Source organism: Lacerta agilis, chromosome 6, assembly GCF_009819535.1.
Source record: "Lacerta agilis isolate rLacAgi1 chromosome 6, rLacAgi1.pri, whole genome shotgun sequence".
NCBI classification, from domain to species: domain Eukaryota; kingdom Metazoa; phylum Chordata; class Lepidosauria; order Squamata; family Lacertidae; genus Lacerta; species Lacerta agilis.
Genome location: NC_046317.1, coordinates 94,628,821 through 94,644,994, shown reverse-complemented (window position 1 = coordinate 94,644,994; position 16,174 = coordinate 94,628,821). Strand labels below are relative to the sequence as shown.

The window sequence follows — 16,174 nt, the reverse complement described above, 5'->3', positions numbered from 1 at the left end:
ACATGCACAGTCTGTCCGTGCTGCTGCTCCCGCAGCAACCTTACGAACCGCCCAGTGAGGCTTTTTACCGGGCGGTGGGGCTTGGCTTGGGAGTCGCGGGGGGGCGTACTGTCACCCCCCTCCAGGGTGGCACACGGGGCGGCCCATTCCTAATGCACCCCCTCTCAGCCTGACCCACTTCACAGGGTTGTTGCGGGGATTAAACAGGGAAGAGGGGAGGGCCACGCCCCCCCCCCCTTGAGCACCTTGGAGATACAAATGCAATGCAACAAAATGAAACAAGATGATGAATCTTTAGTTTGTGGGGGTTTTCTTTATATATATAAAAATATAATTTTCGTTATAGTTTCTGTTTGGCAATTTAAAAAACTCAATTTTACATCCTTAAGTTATCAAGGACTTCTTCTCTATCCATGGTTCGCTTTGCATATCATAAATCGCTGTGTTTTTACAAAAACCAAAGCATTCAGTATTTCCTCATTGCATCCGTCAAAACTTATTTACACTGTTGAATTTCTCTTAATGCTGCCAACGCAGTTGTGGGCCTTTTCTGCGCTTTGTTTTGAAAGCCAGAGAGAGGGTCACTCTGCAGAGGGTACAGACTGGATGCAGAAGGGAGGGAGGAAGAAAGGGAAGGAAGGAAGGAAGGAAGGAAGGAAGGAAGGGGCAGCCTGGAGAGAAGAGGGAGCAGCTGCAAGCCAGAGCCAGCCTGGGCTGGGCATCCTGCCTGGCATGGGAGAATGCCCGCCCCATGCACACCCAGCAAGGAACAGCAAAACAAGGCTGGCACTCAGCACCCTCCCGTCCCCAGAGTTTCAAGGTTCTTGTCCCAAGGGAGCAGCTGGGCACTGAGCACCCACAGGGGCAACCTGGGCACCCGCAGGTGAGGGAGGGCGCGCCCGCCTCTTCCAGGCCACCACCATCATTTTATTTGCATGCCGCCTTTCCATAGTTAAAGCAATGCTCCAGGCGGCTTGCAACATGACAGGGTTTACATAATTACAAACAGACCAGAAGTCATAAGCAATAAAGAGAACACACGAAAGTCCAGCCCATCTTGCTCTGGGGGGCAGGTGCCAGGGCGGGCCTTGCCCTCTCTCCCCCACCAGGGACAAGGGAGCACGAAGGTGGGTGACTGGGGGCGCAAGCAACCCCCCCCCGCGCCCCACTTTCTTCGAAGGGCAGCTCAGGCATTGCCAAAGGCGCAGGGGCGCAGGCCTGCCCTAGAAACCCTCCGCCCCAGAAAGCGCGTGCGGTCAGTCGGCAGGGGGCACTCTGCACATGCTCCGGGGCACCTTTCGCGCAGCCCCACCCATTGCAGGCCCGAGCCGCGGCCCCGTCCGGAAAAAGGTCCGGGGGCTTGGCGGCGGGCGAGGACACCCGAGGGCGCTCGGGCGGCGAGGAAGATTGCGCGCAAAGGGATGCGCGCTCTGCACATGCCCGGAGGAAGCGCGCTCGCAGCTCGCCCCGCCGCAGATTAAGCCCGGCTTGGAGGCCCAGGCTGGGGGACCCCCCCGCCCTGTCTCCCCAGGCTCTTGGCGAGCGGGGGGGGGGGCGAGCAGTTCCCCGGGAGCCGCTCACCTGGAGGCAAAGGCGGGCTGGGGGCGTCGGTGTCTCCGTCCTCCTCCTCCTCCTGCGATGGCCGCTCGGGCTGCGGCTCCTCCTCCTCCTCCTGCCGCCGCCTCCTGGCTCTCCCTCCGCCGCCGGCCTCTCCCTCTTCTCCCCCCGCGAGCCGGGAAGGAAGCGCCGCCCCCGCCGCGCCCACCCGGGAGCCGGGAGAGACGTCCGCCCCGACGGGCTCCCCCTGCAGCCTTTCCCGGGGCGTCCCTTGGAGACGGCGCGGCGACGGGGCTCCCATCGGGGCGAAAAAATCACGGAACCGCCCTGAGATTTGCGGAGGGGGGGCGCAGCGCAAATGCAACCAAGGGATTCAATGGCACGGAGGAGCTGCAGGGTTGGAAGCACAGGCGCCAATTCCCTGGGTGCCCCCCGAGCACCCACAAAATTCCCCACAAATTTCAGTGCCAGGGCCATGCACGCTGCCTGGCACCCACGGCCCCGGGGCCAAGCTGGCGCTCCTGAATGGACGGGACCCCGGCCCGGGGGTCATGAACAGGGCTCGAGACGCATTTCCACCTTGCGTAACTTACCTGCCTTTTCTCCCTGAGATCAGTCACTCTCTTGTGACGCCTGAAAAATAGAAGCAGAAGCTTCCTTATGGCAGGAGGGGCCCTGCATGGAGGGCGGGCAGGAAGCTGATGAACCGGACTGTCGTCCACAAAAACATACGCAGCAATAAATGGGTTTTTCGAAGTGCCCTAAACCTTGGATTGTTTTCCTCTAAATTTATTTATCTTACTGCATCTCCAAGGAGCTCCAGGAGGGTCTCCCCTCCTCGTTGAATCCTCACAATAACCCTGTGAAGTAGGTTAGGCTGAAAGGGAGGGACTGGCCCAAGGCCACCCCCATTAGAGCTGATGATGATGATGATGATGATGATGATGATAATAATAATAATAATATATACCCCACCCAAATAGCTGGGTTTCCCCAGCCATTCTGGGCGGCTTCCAGCAAAATATTAAAATATAATGATTCAACAAATATTAAAAGCTTCATGGCCAGGTGGAGGCTCAAACCCTGGTCTCCCAGGTCTTAGTCTGATGCTCTAATCACTACACCACGCTGCCTCACCACACTTCCAACAGGTGAGGTACCTGCCTTTCTCTTGAGTACACCAGTGAGCCTCTATAGATAATATTGTGCTTGGAGAATAGTTTTTCTCCTCCTAGCACTTGAACTTGTGGCCACCCAGTGAAGCTGACGGTTGGAAGATTCAGGACAGAAAAGAAAGCAATTGTTCACATAGCTCCTAGTTAACCCATGGAACTCCCCCCCCCCAATAGGAGGCCTTGATGGCGTAAAAGAGAATTGGACAAATGTGCAGATAAGGCTACTAGCTAGGGGGGCTCTTTTCTTCCTCCCCTTTCAGTTGCCGTGTGCACCTTGAATAAACAGTTCAGGTCCTGCTTTGGGCTTCCCATAGAGGCAGAGTTGGCTGCTGTGAGAACAGAGGGCTGGCTAGAAGGGGCTTTGGCCTGATCCAGCAGGCGGCTCTTACGCTCGTAAATTACAATGATCGTACAACTTCCTTTGTGAATGTTGAGGTTCGCTGTTGGTTAAACAACCGTGTCCCTGGGTGGCCTTCTCCTGCCTCCACCCTTCTTGTCAGGTGTCACTCAGCTGGTTCCTCCTCCTTCCCATCTTAACTTCTGCCTGCCTTTTGGGTGCACTTAGGGTGGTTGTGGAAAGGCTAGAAACGCCCTGAGAGAATATTTGGGGCAATGGGGGTTTAATGGACAAATCAGAGCATGTTAAAAGGTTCTCGGGTGCCCTTCAAGAAACTTCCACCTGCAGATGAGCCTCCACCTGAAGCAGGTGGACGGGGGCACAGACTTAGAAGGGGCCCCACAAAGGCCATCTTGCCAAGGGCTCCTCAAACCTGGAGTTGGCCTTGTGGGAAATGGTGTCTCCATTTCCCACAAAGACCCCCCCCCCAAAAAAAAATCTTTCTGCGCTGAGTAAGGGGATGGAGTGGCTCCTCTTTGCAGAAAAGGTTGCCGTGTTTGGGACTTTTTTGTCCAGGGAAAGGGTGAGCAAGAGGCCACATGATAGAAGTTTCAAATTCCTGCCGTGGATGGAGAGAAGTTTTCCTCCCTCTCTCCTAACACTGGAACCGAGGGGCACCCAATGAGTGTCGGGAGATTCAGGACAGAGAAAAGAAACGACTTCTTCACGCAGCACAGAGCTAAACGGTGGAATTTGCTTCCCCAAGCAAGTCCTCATGGCCACCACCTTGGAGAGCTTTAAAAGAGGATTAGGCAAATTCATGGAGGGGGAGAGACTGGCTCTCAAGGGCTCCTGGCCAGGATGGCTCCACAGCTGGTGAGCTGGAAACTGCAGGAAGGGCCACCGTGAGAAGCAGAGCTGTCAACCCTCCCTGCTGTTCCCCACTGCTATGCAGCCAGGAGCTTCTAACATTCTTACATAAATCTGTAAAACTCCTCATATTGGAGAGGCAACATAGAATCGTAGAATTGGAAGGGACCCCCAAGGGTCATCTAGGCCAACCCCCTGCAATGCAGGAATCCCAGCTGAAGCATCCATGATGGATGGCCATCCAACCTCTGCTTAAAAAGGAAGGAAGGAAGGAAGGAAGGAAGGAAGGAAGGAAGGAAGGAAGGAAGGAAGGAAGGAAGGAAGGGTGTTTCCAGCCACCCTCACCCGCTCCCATTAGAAGCCTGGCAAATTGCTGCAGGAGAGGGACTGTGAGTAACAATATCATTGATGTCTCCAGACCAAGGGGAAACTCTCAAGCTCCCTTGTCATTTTTGTTATTGTTAATGTTGTTTATGCAATCTTGCTATATTTATAGTTCTGAATTGTTGTTTCCCCCCATGTTATTATATTTGCTATTGAGTTGTTTTGATGTCATTAGGAAATTCTTTTTGCACTGTTTGGTGTTGAAATGCATTTAGGTTTTCTTTGCTGCATGCCTCTTTCAGCATTATTTTTTTGCGAGCAAAGAAATGAAATAATTATTACTGCATTTTTCCGCGTATAACACGTCCCCGTGTATGAGACTATTTTTGGGGACTCAAACTTATGAAAATGCACCACACTATCCGTGTATAAGTCGACCCCTTATTTTAAACTTCCAAAATTTAGGGAAAAAAATATAGTCTTATACACGGAAAAATACGGTATATGCATGGCTGCACTTTGACAAGAGCATCTTGCCCGCGTTTGGGAAGAACTCTGAGCTATGTGCAAGTTCCGGTTATGGAAACCTAATGTTCCCTGCGCATTCTGATCTGATTTCCCTCGTGCACAAGACAAGAACCCTTCTGCAAGGAGACCAAGGACCCACCTTCTTCATCAAACTCGCTTGCCTGCCTGATTTCCTTTGTCGCTGGGCCAGCCGGGCTTGTTCAAAACATACCTGCAGCCAAGGAGGTCAGGGGGTGTGGCCCAAATTCCAGGCAACAGGAAGATTCCTTCCTTCCTGTGGAAAAGAAGGGGGTGAGGAGCAGACTGGGGCTGGGGCCTGAGCAATGCACAGTAGGAGAGCTGGGGATTAAATCCCTGGGGAAGATTCCTTTCCTCCTGTCCAGTATTCCCTTAAAACAAGAACAACAGCAGCACCCCACAGGTCATTTCTTTTCCAGGAGGAGGATGAGCCATTGGAGAGCACTCTTTGGGTTACTATTATTGATTATTATTGATTAGATTTGCATATACCGCCCTTCATGGGCATAGCCAAGGGGGGCATCAGCCCCCCCATCAAGTAAAATAATTAAATGCTTAACTAACTGACTGATCACATTGGTTCTGCCCCCCCTAACTAAAGTCCTGCCCCCCTCCAACAAAAATCACAACAGAAAAAAATATATATTTAAAAATGAGAACACAAAATACATAATAAAATGAAAACAAAGCAATGACTCTCCCCCCTCCCACAAACACATTTTAAAGGCCACGACCTGTTAATCAGCCAAATACCGGTACTGTACTTAGGTGATGGAGAAGTCGAGCTGAGTGTCACCTGCATATTGCTGACAACGTTCTCCCAAACCCCGAAAAACCCTGAACTGATGGCCTTGTGGCTTTGGCAGTTGGGTCTCCCTGTAGGTTGTGGAGGTGAAGGTGGTGGTGGAGGTGAAACCAGATTGCTGGAGCAAGGGTGTCCTTCCGAATCCAAGGAACACCTTCCCAGGGCAAGGGGCTGTATCCCTGTCCTTGCCAGAGGGCCCTTCATATCAGCCTGAGTCTGTCGGATGCTCAGACCATGCTCAGATTCGTGTGCACCTATCACTGTCCCTGTCCCTGGCTGGAGGGAGTCATCAACCAAGTAGCCGCTTCTAGGCACGGGGCTGCAGTCCTGAGCACCCTGACTCCTCTTGCAGCTCATCCTTCCTTCTGCACAAAGCTCCTTTCCGTCCTGCTCTTGCTTTTAGTCCTGTTACCTCTGCGCATTTCTCCAGGAAATTGCTTTATGTGCTAGATGACGCTGGAAAATGAAATAGTGAATTGGTTCCGGGAACCTGATAGTAAGAAGAGGAGGTTTTCGATTGGACAGCAAGTGTGGCGCCTGTTCCGCCCGTGACTTTGGGCCTTTGGGGCCAGAAGTGGTTCTGCGGCTGCTTTTGTCTCCGATGCAGCTTTGCTGAGATGTCACTGGCCTCCGGGGAGGCTGAGGCCAGCAGGTCAGATCCTGTTTCACTGTGGACACAGACCTCTGTGCACGGGTTTGCAGGATGAAGCCTGGGTTAGCCCGGACGTGGATGCCCCCAAGCTTTCACCTTTAGCCAGCTTCCATTGGTGTTCTTTCATAGCTGGCCTCTGTTTATTGGGAGATGCTGAAACTCAGTCGTGGAGTACTGCCTTTCCCTGCAAAAGTTATTGGGTTCAGACCAGATGGCTCTTGGGGGTCCCTTTCAACCTTGTCATTCTATAAGCCCTGCCATCTCCGGAGTGACCGCCAGCCAGTGTGGCTCAGCCTTGATGCCTTGGCCAAGGAAGGAAGACTGCTGGGCAGCAGGATGGGTGGGTCCCCGGCAGAATCCGTCCTAATATACAGTGGTTAAACTAAGAGTCCCATGGACTGCAAGAAGATCAAACCTATCCATTCTGAAGGAAATAAGCCGTGAAGGACAGATCCTGAAGTAGAGGCTCCAATACTTTGGCCACCTCATGAGAAGAGAAGACTCCCTGGAAAATACCCTGATGTTGGGAAAGATGGAGGGCACAAGGAGAAGGGGACGACAGAGGATGAGATGGTTGGACAGTGTTCTCAAAGCTACCAACATGAGTCTGACCAAACTGCGGGAGGCAGTGGAAGACAGGAGGGCCTGGCGTGCTCTGGTCCATGGGGTCACAAAGAGTCGGACACAACTAAGCAACTAAACAATAACAACAACAAAAGGAAGAAGAGTTAGCCTCCTCCCAGCCCCCAATGCCACTGTGTCTGGGAGGACCCAAGAGTTATTTGATAGTGGAACACACTCCCTCAGAAGGTGGTGGGCTCTCCTGGGTCAAATCATAGAACTGTAGAGCTGGAAGAGACCCGAGGGTCATCTAGTCCAACCCCCTGCGATTCAGGAACCAAGCCTTCACTTGAGGCTTTTAAGCAGAGGTTGGATGGCCATCCATCAGGGATTCCTTAGCAGTGGTCCCTGTATTGCAGAGGGCAGGCTGGATGATCCTCGGAGCCCCTTCCAACTCTACGATTCTATGCCCGGAGGGGCTTTTGGTTGTCCCAGGTGCCTTCAGGTGGAGGAGAGGATGGCAAACTGTCCTCCTGTGATTTTCTTAAGCAAACTTTTGCAAGGAGCCACATGGAGAAGCTGCCAGTGCTTTGACAATTGAGCCCTCTGCAATGTGTGTGTGTGTGTGAGGGAGGGGCTGTTCTGGGGCACATGGCAGGAGCGGGGGGGGGGGAGGTGGCATTTCCAGAATACAAGGCCTGCCAGTCCTGAAAACTTTTTAAACGCCTTTCCAAGCCAACAAGCGAATCCCCTCTTGTGCCAGAAACCCTGCAACTCTGCCAGGTTCCTTTGTTGTGCCTTCAATCTGGTGAGGGTTCAAGGTGTATGGGGGGGGGGAAGAGACTAGGCAACCCCCCCCCCCCCGCCACTTCTCTGCCTTATTTAGGAAGCCGCTCTGCTGGCCTCCTCAGCAGCTTTCCTTAGGAATGTCTATTAATAGGGGAAGTGGAGGGGGGCAGCCAGCTGCTCCCTTCCGTCAGGAGAGGACCGGGTCTCTGGAAGTTTATAACATGATGCACAGCCTGGAGAAATGGGGGCGGAGGAAAGCTTTCCTCCCTCTTTCCCATGAAGCTGAAGGTTGGGAGAGTCAGCACAGATGAAAGGAAGGGCTTTTAGCAGCACGGAAATTAAACTGTGGATCAGACAAATTCAGGGGGGAGGAGGAGGAGAGGGCTCTTGAGGGCTCTGCCCTGCCTTCACAGCTGGAGGCAGCGATGCTTCTGAAGCCACAGGGCAGGGCAGTTGCTCTCTTGCTCAGATCCTGCTTGCTGGTTTCCCATAATAGTCACCTTTAACATTGTGGGGATAGGATGCTGGACTAGGTGGGCCCCTGGCCTGGTCCAGCCGGTCTTCTGATGTTCTGATGCGTGTGGTCAGTGACTTTCCGTGGATTGAGGCTGGGAAGTTTGGGAAGGAGAGAGAAAGAGTCCAGCAGATTCCTTGCTCTCCGGCCTTCGCCTTCTCCTATTTCACACACACCTTCCCTCTCTGGCACGGAGGAAACTGGATCCTTTTCCAAAACAAGTGACAGCAGGGGTGCCTGCGCCGCTTGGGTGCCCAGCAGCTTAGCAAAAGAAAAAAAGGGTGCTCCCAGCCCTTAGCCTAGGCAGACCTGGGGGTGGGGGGGTGGGAGGGGAGCCCCACTCCCAGAACATGCCATTCCTCCGCTCAGATGGGCCAGGAAGGTCCTCAAGAGAGCAGGCTGTGTTTCAAGACTTCCCAACCCGTCCCCCATCCTCAATATATGGGATGCTTGTGTCTGGAGGAGGGGGGGGACCCCCACGGCTTTGTCCTTGCTATTTTTAACCCCCTGCTGGCCTGGGGCAGGTGTGCTCAGCGGACGGGCATGTACAGTCTGTGGGCAGCCTGCCTCCAGCTCCTTATCCTTCTCTCGGGGAGGTGTTGGGTTTCCCCCCCAGGACACCCAGACCCTCCCCGCCTCCTCCTCCTCCAGCCTCCCCTGCTGCTGAGGATGGACGCAGCCAGGAGTGGCTTGGCTAAATTTGGCTAAAATGCCCCGCCGGCCAATGAGGAGGCAGGGAGGGAGGCGATTGGCTCTCCGGAGAACCGCCTCCCAGCAGCATCCAATGACGAGGGCCTGGGCGGGGCCCTGCCCAGCGGACAGAGTACAAATGGCCCTGCCAGGAGCCGCAGAGAAGCTTTCTGCCGTCGTCCGCCGGGGAGTGGAGTGGAGCGGACGCGCCGGGTCTCTTTCTCTCTGTGGGTTGCTGTGGGGTCTTTCCTGCCAACATGGTAAGCATGGTAAGACATGGGCACGTGTGCCCATTTTTGACGGCGGCGCCCAGGATGGTGGGAGACTCATCTCCTCCCAGGATGCCGGACCGGGCCGCGGATCGTGCGCAGGTGGTGAGATGGACTGGTTGTTCGCGCGTCCGATGGGACAGGCCGGCGCCGGGCCAGGGACCAGCACTGACCGTGGCGGGGAGAGTGGCCAGGACACAAGCACGGCTCCCGGAGGAGCTGCCCTGTGTGGGGCCCGAAGGGCAGCAGTGGCCCTTGGGCTGAGGCTGCAGGGGCGACTGGTGGGGCTGGGCGGGGACAAGGCAAAAGGCTGAGGGGGGGAACGGGGTCTTCTTTTTCACTGCCCCCATGGAGAGAGAGGGCAGAGAGGTCAACCATGGCTCGGGGAGTTGGGGGAGTTGGGTGGTTTTTGCTGGAAGAGAGATGGGGCAAATGGGGAATCTCCTTGGATCTGGGCGGGTGGTGGGCTGCCCAGGAGGGCACCGCACCCCTTGCAAAGCCTGGCCAAGGACACGAAGGATGGAGCCGGATGGCCATGGAGAAAGCCAAGCCGCCGGTCATGAAAACCGGCCGGGAACCCTGCCTGCCTGCCTGCCGGCCGCTGACCTACAAGACCCGGCTCGAAGGAGTAACCCAATCTGCCAGCCAACAGGTGCTGGAGCAGCTGGCTGGCGGCCTGCTGAGCACCCTAGAAGGAGGCACCCGGCGGGCGCTGCTAAGAATAGCATCTCTCGATCAAGGAGCACCATCCTCTCCTCTGGCCAGCCACTGTGGGCGCCGTGAGGTCCCTCTCTCAGGTCCCAGGAATGCCTGGGGCTGCTGCGCAACTTGGGGCCAAAGCTGGCTGCCTCTGCATGGTGTCACTGGGACCTTGGCAACCTGCAAGCGCCCTTCCCTGCCATGGGGATCCATGCAGGGGCTGCTCAGGGAGCAACTGCCTTGGTGGAGATGTGCCGCCCAGCCTCTCGAGAGCAAGGGACGCTCTTACGGAATTGGAAGGGACCCCCAGGGTCGTCCAGTCCAACCCCGCCGCAATGCAGGAGCCACAACAGGAATCTCAGCGCTCCCCGGCCTGCCCCCTGCCGCGAGCGCCTGGCACTATCAACCCCGGCCGCGGAGGGCTGGGTCCCATGAATGCCCTTCTGCAGCACCACCTGCAGAATGCCAGGCGGAGGCGAGCCGAGGTCAAGGCGGGGGGTGGCGCTCCAGTGGCTGGCGGTCACCTTTCAGGTGATGCCAAGAGAAGGGGCTTTTCGTGGGCTGGGGAAAGAAAGTCTCGGGAGAGAAGCAACCACCTGAGGAGGAGGTGGCAGCAGCAGCGGCAATGGCAGAGTGGACTGCAGGTAGCCAGGAGTGGGGAGGGCACCCCTGGGCACGGCCCCGGCTGGGCCTGACTCTGCTCCCTTGGTGACTTCCTCCCCTTGCCTTGCAGACGGACCAGCAGGCGGAAGCCCGGTCCTTCCTCACCGAGGAAATGATCGCGGGTGAGTTGAGGGGCACCCCTGGGTGGCACCCGGTTGGGCACAGCAGGCACCCTGACTCGGCCGAGGGGCAAAGTGGCCATGTTGGATGTGGGCCAACTGGGGAGGAAGGCGGGCTAACCACAAAACGTCATAAAGTAATACTTTATTTGCTGGCGCCCTGAGAGACAGTGTGGCATAGTGGTTAGTGTGTTGGATGAGGACCTGACCTACCTCACAGGGTTGTTGCGGAGATACAAGTGAAGCCATTTATACCGTCTTGAGCTCTTTGGAGAAAGAAGGGTGGGGGAGGCTGGATATAATCGTAAGACTAGTAAGAATTAACAACCATGCCCAGCCATTCCACAAGTGGCTTTGGAGGCTCAGAGGATTAACAGATCCCATGACTGGAGCCTGTACAAAGCCAGGGGGTGGGGGGTGGGGGGGTGGCACTCCCTCTTCAAGCACCCAAAATATTGCCAAGCCCCTCCAAAATGGACCCCTAAATTGCAACCAAGCCAATCTTTCCTCTCGTTCGGATGGCTCCTGAATCTCCGGCTGCACGCACAGAAGGGGAACGCCTGGAATCGGGGAGGTCCAGGGCGGAGACGCGGTTACTGCCACCCCTGCAGTTCTGCCCCTGTGCTTAGCAGTTTGCCCCACCCTCGACCTCCTCGGGCCAAGGAACCCCTACTCCCTCCGCATGTGGGTTGATGTGAAACACGGGAGCAGTCCAGTACAACATCCCTAGAGTGGACATAGAAAGGGGATGTCTGTTTCTCCTGAGCTGGGACAGACTTCCTCTGCGTAACTAGAGATGGGCGTGGCTTCACCTGTGCAGGTAATACAAAACCACAGGCTAGCCCCCATTTTCTCTCTCTTTTTGATTCTCTTTCAATGGAGCAACTTGTGCTTAGGCAAGCTGCTCTAGCCAAGAGACTAGAAGGAGCTATCGCCCTTAAGGAATAGTCTCCTAATGTATATTATATTTTCTAAGCTAAAAGTCTGCCTCCTGGGATCCAATTGTGAACAGATTGATACTTGTAAGTAAACTCTCATACTTTTATAGAAGACTGTGTCGTGTCTTATTTTAGGAGGGATTAAAGGGGAAAATACTAGGACAATAGAGACTCTAGCGAATCGGAGCAAGCTATCCGCTGTGTGTGTTTAAAAGGGGAATGAAAACTCTGCTAAGTTCTGGGACTTGTTAGCACAGGTTGGAATAGGATATCTTAAACAATATATCTTTTCCAGTATCCCTAAACATTCCCACAGTGTGAGGTTTGAAGCATTATCACTTGGGGAGGGGCTGCCCCAGGAGGGCCTTCTCCCTTCCATTCTCTGCATGAGCAGAGCAGGGATTGTGTGCATACATCCACTGGGGGTTGTTGTTGTTTTGGGGTCCTCCCACACCGAAGGAGCTGATACCCCCTGCAGAAGCTCCATGAGATTTTCCATAGGGTGACAGCTTGGGGCTAAAAAGGAGAGAGGTCTGCGTTGTGGGCAGATGGTTTTTCTATTATTCATTTTAGCCCATTGGGAAGCCCATTCTCCCTTCCCCTCCTTTGGCCCTTTAGAAAAGAATGAAAACAGTTAGAATTGTAGTCAGAATGTACCCCTAGAGTCATCCAGCTCAACCCCCTGCCACTCAGGGCTTGCAGGATCTGGGAAACCTCTCAGTTGGCCCAAATTTTGCTCTGGTTCCCCCGCCAGCTCACCCCCCCCCAGCCCCCGCTGTTCTCTCTCTCCCCTGCAGAGTTCAAAGCCGCCTTTGACATTGGTTTGACGCTGACGGGGGCGGTGACATCAGCACCAAGGAGTTGGGCACCGTCATGAGGATGCTGGGCCAGACACCCACCAAAGAGGAGCTGGACGCCATCATAGAGGAGGTGGATGAGGATGGTGAGGAGGGCGCATCTGATTGGGGGGGGAATGAAGGGAGGCGGAGAGGAGCTGTGAGGGGGCAACCCTCACCCGTTGTCCCGGGACCGCCTCCCTTCAGGCAGCGGAAACATCGACTTCGAGGAGTTCTCTTGGTCATTGAATGGTGCGCCAGATGAAAGAGGATGCCAAGGGAAAAAGCGGGATGGAGCCTGGCCGAGTGCTTCCGCATCTTGACAGGTAAGGCCGAGATTGGGGGGGTGGCAAGCAGAAGCCCCTCCTGCCGGGAGAAGGGCTTTTTAAAAGGGCTGAACAGCTGGGGCAATGCTCAGATCAACACCAGAGATACTTATGCTCTGCCAAGAGTCTTGACAGGACCCCCATTCAAAGCTCCTTATGGCAGCTGGACTGGCATTGAGTCAAGAACTATAGAATGGAAGGGATCCCCCAAAGGTCCTCTAGTCTAACCCCCTGCAGCGCAAGGAATCGCAGAGCTAAGGCTCCCTGGCAGGTGACCACCCGACCTCTGTGCAAAATCCTTCCAGCGAAGGAGAGTCCGCTCCAACCGTCAAACGACCCTTATGTCAAAACAAATGTGGTGTGGTATAGTGGTTAGAGTGTTGGATGAGGACCCGGGAGACCAGGGTGCAAATCCCTCCCCCCTCTCCACTGTGAAGCTCCCTGGGGCCTGTCACTGCCTGTCAGCCTGACTATCTCATAGGGTGGTGGTGGGGATGAAGAGAGGAGATCAACGGTAGGCCCACCTGGAGCTCCAGGAAGGAGAAAGTGGACACAGATGCAGTCAGTAAAGAAGTCCTAGAAAAACTCTATTATACCACTGATATACAATAACAACAGTACAATCAAGCAAAATGGGAAGGTATGAAAAACATCTCTGTAGCCATCAAATACAACTGAGCAGAATAGCAAAGTTTGAAAAAGTCTCTGTAGCATGGATGGAACTGCTTCTGCAGTATTTACATATACCTATGAGCACTGTTCCTCGAAATACCTTCCACCATATGAGAAGGGTAATTTCAGTTACCTATGACTTTGCTGAAGAAGCAACATCGAAACAGCGCACCTTATCCGGAATCACTGTCCAGTCTCCGTCTACTTCAGCCTCATTGGAACATTACGTGACCTACTGTTCCATCCATGCTACAAGACTTTTTCAAACTTTGCTATTCTGCTCGGTTGTATTTGTTGTTATTGTATATCATAGGTATAATAGAGTCTTTTCTAGAACTGGTATGTTGCTTTTGCTCTGGGTCTCGTGTTGCCTTGTTTGTTGGTTCTCAGTTGAGTTGCAACACAGGGGTTCATTTTGCTTCTAGTAAATAAGTCCTGTCTGCGGGACTCTGGGTCTGCAGACGTGAATTAGAGCGGGAGAGTTCCCCTGGTCAGGATTGCAAACCAGGAAGGGTTGGGCCACCCTTTGTTGTCCCCGCCTGAATTTAGACAAAGGAGAATATGACCTCCTCCACCGCCAACCCTCCAAGCTGGGGCACCGTAGAGCGGAGATTTCCCCACCTGCTGTGCCTTCAGCTCTTCCCAGAGCCCCAATGGAGAGTGATCTGCAATTGTCGCAGAAGCTGCCTCTTCTCCTGTTACCTGGAGGCTAATTCTGTCCGGTTTCCTTTTTCACTTCCTGGCAAACACTGGCAGCTTTTGAGGAAGGAGGAGCCTGACTAGGCGAATGCCAGGCACAAAGGACAGGGGCACCTCCTGCCCTACAAAGGAGTTGGCAGAGCTAAGTGTGGCCCTCCTTAGCAACCGTGAAAGGAACGTCAGGGGACCTAGTGATCCTGGCTGCCCAGGCACCATCTCCCTTCACCGCTTGGTCCCTGCCCAGCTGGTGCCAGGCTCGGAGGAGATGGAAGAGTTGGGGGTCACCAACCCTGGGGTGCTTGTGTGGAATCAGAAGGCCACATGCACCCTCATCCTGGCACACCAGTGGGGAGCCTTCCCTCCCCACCAGTCTGCCACAGGCTAACCCATCCAAAACACACACACTGGTTCCATCTAGAGAAGTGGGGCGGGGGGTTCCACCCCACATATCAGTTGTGGAGCCAACAAACCAACTGAATCCAGACAAGATTGGCTCTCCGATCTGGACGCTGGTGGAGCATCTTGTTAGACGGGTGGCACTGCCCTCAAAGGGCAGGCGTTATAGCTTGGGGGCGCTCCTTGACTCGCCTTGGCAGGTGGCCTCTGGACCACTGTGCCACCCTTGGCCACTCCTGGAGAGAGAGAGAGAGAGAGAGAGAGAGAGAGAGAGAGAGAGAGAGAGAGAGAGCACTTGGCCTCGGTGATTTTGGCCCTGTGACTTCAGGGCTGGCTCTTGCCATGCTCTCTGCAGAGACTTCCTGGCAGGGAGAATATCAACTCTGAGAACCATTGCACCCATTGCTTCTTGTCTTCTGGGCCCGTTTTAGGGCATTAAGGCTGAAGGAACACCTCTTCCCACACCAAGCTGGCTGCATTTTAAGCTCTGCTAGGGGTCTGTTTCTTGCCTTTGGAAAGACCTCTCTGGTCTTCCCAACTTGAAGCATTGGAGAACAGAGATGCCATCACTCCCCTTAGGAGAAGACAGTGCCTGGTCACAGAAACCACGTCCCCACAGCTGTTCCCATAGAGTTGGAAGGGACCCAGAGGGTCATCTTCACCCCCTCCAGCCTCTCAATAGCCGCCTTAAACTGGGGTGCCCAGACCGGGCTCTGATCTGACTGCAGTGATGGGTTTAAATCAGGAGCTGAGTGCTGACTCCCTCAACACTTCTCAACACTTCTCCTCCCCCTACCACAAAACAGGAATGGCGATGGCTTCCTGGACGCAGAGGAGCTGGTTGAGATCTTCCGGATATCTGGAGAGTCTGTAACTGAAGACGAGATTGAGGAGCTCATGAAGGACGGCGACAAAAACAACGATGGCCGGATCGACTTTGACGGTGAGTGGGTCAGGCTGGAGAGGGTGGGGGGTGTGCTGACTGTGGTGTATGGATTCAGCGCTCCTTGGCCCCATACTGCTTCAGGACTGACCCGTATTCGCCTCCCCCTACAGAGTTCCTGAAATGATGGAGGGTGTGCAGTAAAGCGACTCAATACATTCCTGCAAGTTGAGGGCCGCTGCCGCCCGCCAAGCCGGCCCCCTCTTGCCTCTGCTCCAGCCGCCAAGCCTCGCCTTTTGAGCTGCCCCCACCCCTCCAGCCCTGTTCCAGCCTGCTGCTCCAACACAGCTCAGAGACTCATTTCGGCTCCGCTTTGGGGGTGCCCACCGACCCCCAAGCCTGTGACCCTCTATTTATAGCACTCAACACGTCAATAAAGAGCAAAGGACTGGAGCTGAGCGTCGTCTGCAGTGGGGACCTGACCCAGACTCTGGGAGGGGTGATGGGGGGGAGGTTGAGGGGAGCAGATGGCGGGGGCCTCTGGGTGTGGGTGGACCACAAATCCCAACACCCCACCCCACTTTGCAGGGGTTGGGCTAGATGGCCCTTGGGGTCCCTTTCAAACTCGACAATCCTGTTTTCATGAGCCCCGACCTTTGGGCCAGGCTGGCTCCTGGCAATGAGGGGAGCTGGAGTCCAGCAACTTCAAGGGGGCCACAGATCCCTCTCCCCCTGGAGTGGCAACCAGAAATGGGAGGGGTGGGGCAGGGCATACAGAGATTTTCCTGGGGCTGAGAACAGGCAGCTGCACACCGTGGGGCAGAGTCCCACTTCCGCAAGAGAGACAAATCAAT

The 16,174-nt window shown here is 54.8% G+C and overlaps 1 protein-coding gene across 1 annotated transcript; it reads left to right on the top strand.

Annotated features, from left to right (window-relative positions):
- Positions 1-8,952: 8,952 nt before the first annotated feature.
- LOC117049196 (troponin C, skeletal muscle-like) lies at positions 8,953-15,773 on the top strand. The gene is given in 8 exon segments (XM_033153914.1): positions 8,953-9,089; positions 10,522-10,573; positions 12,306-12,328; positions 12,331-12,451; positions 12,552-12,592; positions 12,594-12,670; positions 15,244-15,380; positions 15,494-15,773. Coding segments are annotated over 8 exon segments (477 nt in total). The 5' UTR covers positions 8,953-9,077; the 3' UTR covers positions 15,508-15,773.
- The last annotated feature ends 401 nt before the right edge of the window (positions 15,774-16,174 follow it).